Source organism: Filicampus tigris, chromosome 6 (assembly GCF_054856515.1).
Source record: "Filicampus tigris isolate MCC_2025a chromosome 6, RoL_Ftig_1.0, whole genome shotgun sequence".
In the NCBI taxonomy this organism is placed as follows: Eukaryota; Metazoa; Chordata; class Actinopteri; order Syngnathiformes; family Syngnathidae; genus Filicampus; species Filicampus tigris.
This window is the reverse complement of record NC_141222.1, coordinates 13,360,120-13,374,533: the sequence shown is the minus strand read 5'-3', so window position 1 is coordinate 13,374,533 and position 14,414 is coordinate 13,360,120. Positions and strand designations below refer to the sequence as shown.

Sequence of the window (14,414 nt, the reverse complement as noted above, 5' to 3'; positions counted from 1 at the left end):
TACATCAAAGCATGTAATTATTTACTGATGTCAATATATCAAATAGTTCTTTCCAGCACTTGTATTCCTTGACATATCGAGTGTGTTTTATTGGTTAAATGCTATGTTTGAGTAATTTATGACTTTTCGGTTACAAAAAGGTGTTTTCAGTTTGAAACTCCTCATTTCATTTTTTTTCATGATGCTGCATGGTGTCTTCTGTCAGGTAATCTGATACCCAGGTATTTCTTAAGCGCATGTTGAGCGTAAATTTGAAAGTGATATATGGAGGATGTGTTTTTCTATTTCAGTGAGCCGAAACGTGCAATTTGAACACAACTCTCATTTGGAATTCAGACCGGCATGCAACAAAGTATTCAATTGGGCAAACCCTCCCACAAATTCAGCCACCTGTGAGCTATTCAATTAATGGTGACAAACAAAGAAGCAATTTCAAGGCATATAAAGATAAAACAAACGAGAGGAATGGGAAAGGAAATCATGTAACTGCAGAGATCAAATGGAAGAAAAGTGAGGAGTGATAAAGAGTGTGAACAAGTGTCGCAATCAGACCTTAACAAGGAGAACATGGTGACGAGTCACCGGTTCCACCTGGGCCTCACAATCCAGAAAAAACGACTTGTCGCTTATGCTCTTGGTGGAAGTATAGCGAATGGGAGAACTCGGAGGCATTTGTTCATTTCAGTTGCCGTATAGGTTGATAATTCACATTTGTCGTAAACTTACTGAGGCAGTCATTCTAATGATACCTCTCTGTGCCTCTTTGCAGGACAGTCCATTGATCATGCAGTCGGATAGAAATGTGACTATCAATGCTCGGACTGATGACGGACAACTGACTGGTCAATTCACAGTGGGTAAGGCGCGCACGCGTACACTTGCACACGCACGCCTGCACACGCACATCATGTGAAGAGCGAAAAAAGCACATAAAAGAAAATAGATCATTTCTCAAAGGACATTAAGTTATATTGCTTTGTTTTTGCTTGACTTCCTAAATGCATTTACCCCCCTCTGTTTACTAAACTAAATGCTATCTGTTTCCATTAGGCTTTCTCACTGAGCCTTGAAAGCAATTTTTTCTTTGACCGAATCATTTTTATCTGCTCTAATTGGATTAGTGAAAGCCTATTGTTCTTCAGAAGATATAATTCTGAGCAAGTGTGGCATGTATGACGCCTTCCTATAGAATTCAATAACTCAGGCAAGCATGCAAAGACTTTCAACAAATCTGTTATGAAAGTTGCATGCTGTAATGCTTTGGATGACAAATGTGTCTGCCCAGCGTATGACTCATTTTCATTCATCCAGCAGTGGGGAGAGATCAGTGTGGTGTGTTCAAATGTCTTCATTCTCGATGGGAATTTGCCAGCTAATGTCTGCACATTTTTCTGGTTGATTGATTGGAGAGAAGTAAATTAAAGTAACCAGTAGTATTAGTGTTTAATGACTTAGAAAGGTAAGCCTCCTAATGTCGCGTGCACAACGTAAACAGAGATGTGTTAATTATGAGACTACAATAACAGGAGAGTTATGATTAATGTGCCACCATTTATGTGTTGTTTACGCCCATCAAGACGTGTGTGTGTGGGGGGAGGCTGTGTGTGTGTGGGTGTGTGTGTGTGTGTGGGGGGGGGGTGTGGGTGTGTGTGTGTGTGTGTGTGTGTGTGTGTGGGAGGGGGGGTCGTGAGTGAAAATGAGCACTTTGAATATATGATGAAAATAACTATTCAGTTCATCGATCGTTTGGAATGTAAATATTTTAATCACAGTGTTTTATGGTGTTTTAGTGAAAATGCTAAATTGAATAGTGAGAGTAAATGTTTTGGGTTTTTTTTATCATCATGGGACATTAATTAGCCATATAACCACAGTGTATAATAGCTGTTATTCTAAGAACTACTTATAGTTTCACCCTATGTAGAAGCGTCTTGGTTTTTTGCACATTTAGCTGCTGACTATCAGCAGCTGTGGAGTTTACCTCCACAAACTTCCCTGCTGCGCTTTTCATTCAGTCTCTGTTTCACAGAAAGAGCAGGTTACAAGTCGAAGGAATATGAGGTCAATGGCTCAGGAAAAAAACAAACATTACAGAAAGTCTTAAGGGTTACAATGAGTTGTCACTGTGTTGTTACTCTTAGAGCTATTGAGCTTTTGTACTCTTGACACTTGAATTTGCACCTTGGGAGCCAACCCTTAAAGTGAAAGTCAACGCGAACATTTTTTTTTTTTTCAAGATTATGTTCTATGCGAGCCCACTAGTTGAAACAGGGCATTCTGATTAATTTTGCGTTTGTGGAATCTAAGTTAAGCAACAAAATGCACTTGTTTTTAGCCATTTCTGGGAGCGGCCATTTTGTCTTCTGTTCACAACGACCAATCACAGCTCAGATTCAGAAAACAGGTCAGCCGTGATTGGTCATTGTTGTGATGTCATTTTCAGTCGACAGAAGACAAAATGGCCGCCCCCAGAGATGGCTAAAAACGAGTGCATTTTGATGCTTAACTTAGATTCCACAAACGCAAAATTAATCAGAATGCCGTGTTTCAACTAGTGGGGCTTCTGGGAACATATTCTTGAAAAAAAATATGTTTGGGTTGACTTCGGCTTTAAATACAGAACCTAGCAGAGGATGTTTTTTCATTTTTTTTATGTTGCACATGCCTGTTATAGCACACCAAGGGTGGAGTAAGTCACATATGTACAAGTAATAACTCTCAATCTAAAGTTTAAGTGTAAGTCACAAGTTACTGTGGTCAGTATGATGAAAGACGGGCTCACCATTGCCTCAGCAGTACAGGGCAGGATCACGGCTGGCCCCTAAAGCTGATATTTTACAAGAAAGAAAATAGTTTTTTTTGTTGTTGTTTTTATTTTGTTTTTTGATCATTCTTGATCTTTAGGGGTATGTTGAGAATGCCACATACATGTAATCAAGATGAAGTTAATGGGGATCCCTCTCAAACAAGATGTATCTCAATGGGTTCATCCTGTTTAAATAAATGATTTTTAATCGACACCCGGGAACTGTTTTAAATTGTGGAAAAATATGCCTGTGTCTTTTAAAACAGAATAAAGTGTAGAGTTTTTGGAATGACTGTGGTTTGCTGTAGCACCACACTAGACAGTGATGACATAACGATGAACTGAAAATTGCAATCCAAGAGTACATGGACTTTATTATACAAGGAATTGTAAATAAAATGGGGTTGGGCTGTTTGAGGTTAGTTTACGTCTTTCTGACAAAGTTCAGTAGCAGCCTAAAGGCCTTTCAAGCATTTCCTTGACATCCTGTGACAGGAGACACAAATCACACCATACAGCTTGATGGAATGCATAATCACATAATCATAAAGGCAATACATTGTAATATATGCATTGAAATTAACTTTGACTGTGCTAGAATAAATTTTTAATAAAACATACCAAGCTAAAAGAAAAAAAGATGTGAGGCAATTGCCTGTTTACTGTTTATTGAGTAGTATGCAATTACAAAATATGATGAGCTGTGCATGACAAAATAAGACACATCATACATAAGAGTTATCCTGTAAATATAAACAGAGCAGTGAGAGCTTACAGACCTTCACCAAGGCCTAAACATTTGTCACCTACAAAATCAATGTTTCTTTCTTTCTTTGCCTGTGGTAAAACTATCCAATTTCACTTGATTTGTCCAACAGTTGTTACTTTTTTTTAATTAGAAATATTTCTTTGTTCATCCCTCTATGCCAGTGACAAATGCATTCATACAACATAATAACACGTCTTCCTATAAATGTATCATCTTTGTGTACAATGAAACAATCCCAGATTTCACACTAAGTCAATTTGTGAGAAAATACAGTATAGACAAGATCATTATTTTAGTATTCATACTATTTGAGATATGTTTGTTTGGTGGTGTGCCATGAGATTTGTCAATGTAAAATAGTTGCCTTGGCTCAATATAGATTGGAAAACACTGCTCTAACAGACTAAGGCAGGGAATGTGTAAATTGATCCTACAAAATGCATCGATGTGAACCGCAAACAAAATGATGAGGAAAACAATGTACTGTAATACAGCTTACAGTGACAAAAATTAAGCTGTCAGAAATTGCGGTCTAATAAATCAAAACAGTCTGAAAATGCCCTACATTTTATCACAGGCAACATTGTATTAAAAGAAAACAAAACCTCAATGGTCATAAAATAATTCCAATTTCTAGGGCGATTCTTTCATGTTTGGAAAATTTTATCATACAGAATTCATGTATGTTTCCCAAAATATTTGTTATTCAAATACCACACTTCTAGCTTCTGACTCAGTCCATTTTTGAGAAAGTAGAAAAAAAATATAGGAATCCCTTATTTCTGAGGAAAAGAATTGTGGAATCATCTTGTAATTTTTGGTTCTAAAACAATTTCCTGCATCAGATTGAAGCTGCTAATTAGTCCACAGTTAAGAGGGCTCACACCTTGGAGAGCTGTTGCATCAAGTGGATTTACATGAATCATGGCCCCAACATAAGAAAACAACAATGGTGAGAATTATAACACGTTCTCAAGAAGTTAAAACATAACGGAATGTTGGAAAAGACGTTGGTTGTTCCCAGGCAACAATATCTCAAATCTAGACCAAGTACAAACAAAATAGGAAGGTTATAAAAGGGAAGTGTCCTCCTAGACCAAGGTAGAACTCTTGAGCATCAAGATAGAACACTATTAGCAATACGTCTTGAAAATAGAAAAGTGACAAAAAAAACAGATAGGATGAGTTGCAGCGGACCGAAAACTGGAATCACTGTCTAAAAACTAACTTGGTTTTTATTTTATGTTTTTGGGTAACCTTTATTCATCCAAAACATTTTTTCTTCGCTTCACTAGTATGTATAATTTAAAAAAAAGCTTTAATTTGATCAACAAAATCAAAATGTGGTGTGCACCCTGAAAATGAAAAAAAAAAACAAAGCACAACACTGGCTAGCATGCTCGCCTCACAGTGCAGAGCTCTGGGGTTCGATTCCGGGTGCGGCCTTCCTGTGTGTAGTTTGCATGTTCTCCTCATGCTTGTCTGGGTTTTCTACGAGTACTCCGGTTTCCTCCCACATTCCAAAAAACATGCATGGTAGAGCAAGTGAACACTCCAAATTGCCCCGAGGTATGATGGTGAATGTTTGTTTGTTTGTGTGTGCCTTGCAATTGGCTGGCAACCAATTCAGGGTGTACCCCGAAGACGGCTGGTATAGGCTCCAACACCCCCACAACCCTTGTGAGGATAAGCGGTTTGGATAAGGGATGGATGGATATTCATGAGTTTGTCAACAAGGGTCAAAGCATTTGGTAAGGTTGGCAGCTGCAACCCCTTGAAACCTTGTAAAACCGCCTATGAGTGTCATCGATGCTTGGATGAGTATAGATAAAAATGCACCATACAGATTCACATGTTCGTACACAACGTAATTTAAAAGAAAAGAAAATACACTACAATGCTTCAAGTGGTATTTCAGTGGTGTATTTTGAAATATGTCACATTTTAAGTTAAATTCAGGTGTTCTTTCCTTACCTTGTGAAATGCACTGTAGTGCAGTGATCCCCAAGCACCCCGGCCACAGATAGAGACGCATGCAAAAAAAGTTATAAAACAAAAACTAAACACCCCCAACTCTATCGAATCCCTCCCAAAGGGCAATATAAATAGGACTTTGTGATTAAAAGATCATGAATTATTATATTCAGATGTGGCGGAATTTGCGGAAATGTGCGTAATAGCATCCAATTGGAGTCCAGCTTTACCCTCTGTAGTAAATAATGACCAAACACGCAGCTGATGGGCAGCCGTGAGTTTGCGTTATCGTCCCACGATGAAACTATTTCAACAAGATTGTTCCTCACCCTCGATTGTGTGGCCGTATAGTATACCCAAAGCAATGTGGAGTAAATAAAGCCGTTGTGCAAAGTAATTCCTCAAAAACAAAAGCAGCAATCAGTCGTGTCATAAGTTCATGCTCCCTCCACGGTCACCCCCGCGAATGATTGCCGCTACGCAAAAAGCATCTACTGTCAAGGTCTGGCACCACTGCCGTAGTGCATTTACATTACATGTCAGCTCTCTTCATAAGCTGACTAGGCACTCCCACGTCCACACATGTAAAGCCTTGCCTTCTCTTAGACTTTGAAGGTAGGAAATCCCTGACAGCTCCCTTCCTACTGTTAAAGCTCCCCAAAGCAGCTTTGCTCACCAAGAAACCCACTTTAATGCTGATGAATGTGAGTGTGCCTGCATGCCTATCTCGGAGTAGGCAAAATCAGTCTGTAAAATTGGTTGGCGAGACAGTCTGCAGTCAATTTAGTCAGGCCGCCAGAGGATGACATGAACTGTGCTGCATGACCTACCTTCTGTAGTAACACACACACACACACACGAATACCCCCACGCACACAAATTGACACACTGGACAATGCTAAGCACAAGCTAGGAATTTCTCCTGAATACAAATGACTTTACATACACATTAAAATGCAATGCACAGAGACCTTGTGACAACTGTCTTCACACGGATACTCTGAGTTCAAACGCAACACACACACGCGTGCGATTAGTTTAAAGGTCTAAGTGCTCCTTGATAAAACAGAATGGAAAAGAATGAATTCTCCGGAGGATTATCTGAAAACCCCTGTGTCTTGGCCACCACTGCTTCCCGCTGCCTTTGTGCTGACTCAGCAACAGATTTATGTCTTTTTATCTCTCACACACACAAACAAAAACATATAGAGAACCCCTTCCTCTGAGGAATTGAAAATAAAACAAAATGTTTTCCCTCTTCACAAAGACACCACATTTGAAGCAGAAATATTTCACCTCTGTAAAACCCTGATCTGTATTCCATCACAAGAGGAATACCGTAACTACTTTTACTTGTATGAGAGGTGCAAAATCATATGTCACTGAACTGGAAAGGTGAAACAAATGTAAAGTCCATGGATGGATGGTGTTGAACACAAATGTAAAATGGTGAACTGTACCATAACTACGAAAGAAATGCCTGTGAATTTATTTTGTAAAATTAATAAATTCTGTTTGTGTTTTGTCTATTGTGTCACTGTAAATCCAGTGAATCCTGCCAGTACATTTTATTCTGTTGGAAATTTCAATTTTGAAAGATGTTGCATTTAAAGCGGATGTCCAGGCAAACATATTTTGTTCAAGAATATGTTCCCAGCAGGCCCACTAGTTGAAACACGGCATTCTGATTAATTTTGCATTTGTGGAATATAAGTGATGCAGCAAAATGCACCTGTTTTTAGCCATCTCTGGAGGCGGCCATTTTGTCTTCTCTCGACTGAAATTGACATCACAACAGCTCACAATGACCAATCACGGCTGACCTGTTTTCTGAAGCTGAGCCGTCGTTGTGAGCAAATGTGAGACAAAATGGCTGCCCCCGTAGATGGCTAAAAATTAGTGGATTAACACTTATTCCAAAAACGCAATATTAAACAATGTTAATTCACAACAAAATAAGTGGGTCATAGGAGAACACATGTAAAAAGTGGTGGTGCATACATGAAACTTTTTCAACTCTGAAATGATGACACAATAAATAGTAGTGTAGGTCGTAACAACAGTTACATGATGACACCTGTTGTAAAAGTGGGCAAACTGTGTTGAAACGCTTCAAGAGGAATTTACAACTTTTTTTCTCTCGCTCTCTCAGCTACCGTCACCAAATCCACAGCTGTCAAGGTAGATCTATGTGCAAAAAAATTAAATGATAGCGCACACATGAGATGTAAAGAGTTAACACGTTTTCAATGGTAACTACTGGCAGGTAGCAACCACATCCCACCTCCCTGCAACAACTTCTTCCTTGTTGAATAATACACTGAAAAGAAGCATCATCACCTCCTTGTGTGTGGAGGCAGACTTAGTTTATTCAAATATCGAACTTAAAGTGTGAAAAAGCGGCAATACCAAACTAAACCTGGTCAATGTATGCATACATGGAAAAAAAAAAGAAAACGTTTTTAATTTTGTCAAGTGGTTCACAAAACTAAATCATCTGAATCCGGGTACAATTTTTTAATTAGACTATACAGTACATCTACTTGTAGACTATACTTCTACTTAGAAAAGGTGCCTGGATCCAGATGATTCTCTTTTGTGCAGTAAATTCAACACACCATTTTTTCAGTGTACAGTACATACGTAGCCAGTGTCAAAAAGTCCAGACAGAGCTGAAGATGTTGATGTAAAAGGACCTACTACTAGAGTAGTTTGATGGGGGGTTTTCTCCCTTGTGATGAAACTGCTCACTTTGTAAGTGCCTTAACTTAAGTTTCAAAAACAAACTTAACATGTGAGCTCCCTTGAGGATACATCTGCTGTAGAAGAGATTCAGCGTACGCTTGTTGGCCTTGGGCACTTCATCTCATTTTTCTTGCACTCAATCACTTCCTTTCATCCCTCTTTCTCATCTTTCTCTCCATCCTCTCTGTCGCTGTCAGCTCATTTAATGTGAGTGAGAACCTTTCATCTTTGTCTTCTTAATGGCCAACCATAAAGATGATGTGTGGACTTTTGGAGTTTTGAAGCCCTGCCTTTTCACCCACCTAGGTAGTGATGTTACAGTATTAGCAGTTAAATTCCAGCCTTCAAAAGGAATAGACAAAGAGCACAGTTCTCAACTATAAAATACTGACATGAACCTTCACGGACCACACTAATCACATAACTATTAAGTTTAACTTCTGCTTATTCTGTCACCCTCTCCCACTATGTCTCATTTCTCATTTTGCAGTTGTACTGCATTGTCATTAAGTTGCTATTGATATTGGTGATGGCTTGGCTCACAATCTCCGTTCTGGTCCATCCCAAACATTTTGATGGAATTGAGGTACGGGTCCTCAGGTTCTTCGACAGCAAACTCGTGCTGCCATGTCTGTATGGTCCTTGCTTTGTGCACTGGTGCACTGTCATGCTGCAATGGACAAGGGCCTTCCCCGAACTGTTGCTACGTTCTAAGCAGAGAATTATACAAAATAATAATAATAATAATAAATAATATTCCAAGCATGTGTAAAGTTCTTTACCTGAGAATTAAAATGGGAGCAGTGCAGCATTGGCAACATTTTTATTTGACCAGAGCAGTTATTCCTCAGGTTCCTTCTGATTTTTGTGTGCCGTTATCTTGGCATGGCTGCAAATCATTACAGCACTATGTATGTGAGTGTGTTTGTGTGTTATGCCCTGGCTGTCATATTGACGTTTCATCTCCTATCAATTCTCATGTCCCTGAAGCCGGAGAAGTATTGGCAGCACTCTTGCATGTAGGGGGGCTATTTTTTGTTTGGCTAACTAGACAAGCCATGTGCATTTAGTAAAGACAAGTCATGCATCTCTACATTTCATCAGCAAATTATAGAACAGTACTTTGCATTTTTTTAAAAATGTGAAAATTGTGAGTGGCAATTCGGCGAGCACTATTGCCATGCCCTTGAACAAGTCCCCTTAACTCATTGGGTCTCTCTCTGATTGTTATCTTTATCAGCATTTTATGCAGTGACTCCTATAGTACATCTATTCAAAGCGTTTACTACTTAAAGGCATGTAAAAAGTGTGTAAATGAAGTTTCTTTGCACGGATTAATAAATCAAAACAAGTTACATAAAATGTTTTTTTTTGTCCCGAAGACAAACAGACTTGTTTAAGCAAGCAGACTTAAGTATTCAGTGAATACCACCGTGGTGAGCCCACCATGCATAGCTCATTATAATCCACAGTGTAATGTCAATCTCTGGGGAAAAAAAAACGAGGCGGAGTTAACTAAGAAGGATAACCCGGGTCCCCCCCCCCCCCCCCCCCCCCAGGTCAAACCAGTTTTCTGTGAATCCACAAATGTACAGATCATCCTTTGCACAGTCTTTCCAACGCTTCTTTGGTCTTCCTCTAGACCGCTCTCCCTCAGATCGTTCTCCAAACAGTAGCTATTTTGGGATCCTATGCTGCAGACATGACTAAGCCAACGCAGTCGGGTTGCCCTGATGGAGTTACAGCTGCCACTCTTCAGCACTCCTGCGTTTGTGATGTGTTGCCACCACCTCATTTTGCCACTGCGGCGCAGACGCCATTGGTGGAAACCCTCAAGCAGGTGAACGTGGCGGGCTAATGAGGGCCATGTCTCACTTCCGATGACGGAACTGTGGTTAAAATAATAATGATGGACTGACAGACTGGTTGTTGAAAATAGTGGTGATGAACCGTAATTTAGCGGTGGTGAAAATAATGAGGGAGGAGAGACAGACTGAAGATGACAGATTTGTTCAGCTTTAAATAATGAGGGACTGACTATGACGGACGGTTGGCCCAGCTGCTGACGAATGATGTATTAAAAAGTACTTTTTTAAATTATGTGTTTGAAGAATTTGAATCAAAATAAATACAATTAATACAAATCCATTAATGAATGCACATTTTGGTATCCTCTTTTTAAGGTCTGGGTGCTCTCTATCTTGATTGTCATTTCTACTATTCACGCAAGCTTTTTAATCATGCATGGATCTCATCTCTTCATGCAACACATTAATTCCCCATCGACTTTGTTACTGCCTTCTAAACTCCATTTTATCGCTATCATCATCTTTAACTTCTTACACTAATTACATTCTCTTTTATCAGGGTGGAATCACTCAGCTCATTTTTCCGATGCTGTTGCTTGGAAATTGGGATTATAAAATTGCTGAAATTAAGGGACTGAAAGGCAAAAGGTTAATCGGTGCTTTATGATACTCTATGCGCTAAAAGTACGTTGATGTTCTCAAGGCATAAGCTTTTACTGTACTATGTGCCCTTGTAGTTAAGATTTCTGGATTTGTTTGTGCACAAATAAAAAATGTGATGAATATAATGAATGCAATTGCGTTTTTGAAACATGATTTGGGTGTCACAGTTAAGCAGCTGAATGTCGGCGAAAATTGGTTTCTGATTAGTGTGCGGAGAGTGAGCACTTGCAAAGCCTTGCATAAAATTCAATTGTTCCATTACACACATTCTAATTAGGAATCTACATCTTTGCAAATCTCCCTCTGAGAAACAAATGATGCACATAACAATCATGTTTCACAGTGATCTCATTTTTAGCTAGAGTGAGGTCTTTCTGCCTTTAATTGGCAGCAGAGAATTAAAAAAAAAAAGATAATTCTGAAATTAGTATGATTCTGTATCAGTGCCTCATCCAATCAATAGATCAGGCAGCCCATTGCCCATTTTATAAAGCCAGTCCATGATCAAGTCAATAATTTTAATGAGCCATTTAATAATGCATTGCTTGGCGCATTAATGAACTGAAATACATTTAAGAGGCTGCCAAGCACTCAATAAAGACATGGATGCACTGCCATTGTTGGACCTATAGCTTTAATTCTACCTAAATTATGCAAAGCTCAATTGACTAAGCTATGTTTTGCCGCGCCATACGGCACACTATATTTTCATTACTTGTCCATATGTGTGGAATTGGATACAACAGCTATATGGAGACATTCTTCAGCTTGATAGTGAGTTGCAGGCTTGACATTGTAACCTTGTTTGGACAATGTACTGTATAATGCTTGAGGTATGACCTCGCTTATCCTCACCTCAGTGGTTATACACCGTGCAATAACGATGATTGAACTTCTTTTTATTCTGACATTGTCCTTCAACAGAAACCATGACTTTTTTTGTTTTTATGAGTAAATAAAGACAAATGTTAATGGGAACTTATCATTTCTCTTTTGTTTCTGGATAAGGTCATGGACAAGCTTATAAATTCTTTCGAGTTTTCATAGAATGTCCTTTCTGTAAAGAAACTACTAAATTCTTCTTTTTTTTTTTGTTTTGTTGGACCATATCCCCACTCTCTCCACACACACACCATTGATGAACTGCCCCTGACTTATTTCAGCAGACCTGCCTATGGAAATATACCATATTTTACAGTCATGTGATAAGTCTAGAGCCACCTCATCATTTTAAAGATGCAATCTTTACCTTGGTATTAAGGCTAACATTCCTCTGTTTGATATCAATCAAGCCAAAGGACAAAGGGGAAAAGGAGACATCTTTTTTTTCTTCATTTTTTCATTTTTATGAGCTTGTAATGTGTCTGAAAATGAATAATTTATTGACTGCAAAAAAGTTACAGCGTAATAAACTGAGTCTTTTTTTTTTTCCAATATTCAGCTTTACGTTTGCTCCACATGGCAGCCACAGCCAAAGGAGGCTGTTGGAAAACGTCATTCCTCTTCTCTTTGTTCCTATATTAGTAAGGATTCATCTACAGAACCAATGTTCCAACCCTCTTTAGTGGCCACATTTCGAGTATTTAACTTTGTCGGGTTACGTAAAACCCGGAAATGTAGTGGATCCCACAAACGTAGACAAGCGAAGATTTGAACAATATTTATTTACAAAAACACAACCAATTTACTACCGTACAAAGTACAAAATAAAGCGCAGGCGGACTGCCTAGAAAAAACAAGGGAAAACCAAAAACACTTGCAAAAGGCAAGGAGAACAAGTAAACGCAAAATCACCTGCCACAGAGGGATCAGGGAAATAAATAAATAAATAAAAATCACGACCAAAGATAACTAACAAAAAAATACCGAAATACCCGGGCAAAAACACGCGATCAAAACTACAAGATAATTTAGCAGATTGAGAAAACCAGACACTAGGTTTGATGGACGTAAGCAAGGTGAATAATCTCACGACGAGCTCTTGACGCCGCAGTCCTTTTAAAGCCCTTGATTGTTAATGCCGCACAGGTGCGGCGCCGAAGGACACGTCCCCACAGCTAATCAGCTGGAACACAGAGCAGATGACGTCAACACAAAACAGACCATGACAAACTTAACTTTGTAGGTAGTGGCAACATAGGTTTACAGCAGGGGTGCCCAAGTCCCGCCCGAAGAGCCTCAATCCAGCCTGTTTTACATGTCTCCCTCTTCCAATTTATATGATTCAAATGACCATCTCATCAGCAATCTCAGAGAAGCCCAATAGACCTATCTATCTATGTAAACACAGGTTGGATAGAGGCTCTCGGGGAATTTACGTGGGCACCGCTGGTTTACAAAATTAACCAAACATTGATTCAAGCGAGTCGGCACGGTGATCGACTGGTTAGCACGCCCGCCTCACAGTGCAGAGGTCGTGGGTTCGAATCCGGCCCCGGCCTTCCTGTGTGGAGTTTGCATGTTCTCTCTGTGCGTGCGTGGATTTTCTCCGGGTACTATGGTTTCCTCCCACATTCCAAAAACATGCATGGTAGGTTGATTGGACACTCTAAATTGCCCCTAGGTGTGATTGTTAGTGCAAATGTTTGTTTGTCTCTGTGTGCCCTGTGCTTGGCTCGCCTACTGTCCGTTGACAGCTGTGATAGGCTCCAGCACTCCGTCGACCCTTGTGAGGATAAGCGGTATAGATAATGGATGGATGATTCAAGCTACCTTATATTTCAAATGTGTCTGCATTTTCTGTTGTATGTTAAATCAATGAGGTTAGTGGCACATTTCTTTCACTGTTGTCATAGTAATTATACTGCACAGAGCAAACAGCAGAAAATAAAAACGTATAATTGCAAAGGACCTCCAAGATGGCAATATATCAGATACTAAAAAAACAAGATTCTTAGGATGAATTCCTTTCATGCAATACACATAAGCTGTCATTACGCATTATTGCAAGACCTCACCAAGTCTTATGCAAATTCCAAATAAATCCTGCAGTTTATTGCATTAGCCTACCCCTTCATTAGACATTAGACTCGTGTAGACTCTGGAGAAAAACTGTCCATGTATGGCAGTTTGAATTAATTAGTAGGTTACACAATATGTTTGCTGTATAAACCACCTGCAAAACAAAGCAATATATTGACAGATATGATGTAGTCTTATAGCAAGCTTAACTAGTGAACAACTGAACTTATGTCATGTCCATAAGATGCCAGACTGCAAAGTGTCCTAAATGTCCAACTGCTATTGGTTTTTATTTAATGCAGACAAAAAAAAGTGCATGATTATGCCCTCTCTTTTGGCAATTGCTGAAATTAAAGAATTTAAAAGATGACTCCAAAAAACAACAACAAAATTAGTGTGCATGCAGAAAGGCTGCACCTCATTGTTGGCTGGATGGTATAACCACGCAAAACGCCTCCTCCTCCTCCTCCTCACCATGGGCACTTTTTTACTCGGACTCGCTGTGTGTCAGACAAGCAATTCATCCTCCGACTCGTCAATGTTTTGACACAGATATAACATTTCCTCTACTCTATAAGCTTTTATTTTGATAGATCATGGTAACCAGCAGCTTTTCTCAATGCAGCCACTGGTTGCTATTGAAACCCGGCGCCGGCGTCCCAGCACAATGGGCGAAAGATTAAGTAGA

The 14,414-nt window shown here is 39.3% G+C and overlaps 1 protein-coding gene across 1 annotated transcript in view; it reads left to right on the top strand.

Annotated features, from left to right (window-relative positions):
• The window catches only part of sgcz (sarcoglycan zeta), a 301,050-nt gene that overhangs the window by 241,933 nt on the left and 44,703 nt on the right, over positions 1–14,414 (top strand). The window contains exon 4 of the mRNA XM_086034706.1: positions 770–857. Coding sequence (XP_085890832.1) covers positions 770–857 — 88 coding nt within the window. The remainder of the gene's footprint in view (positions 1–769; positions 858–14,414) is intronic.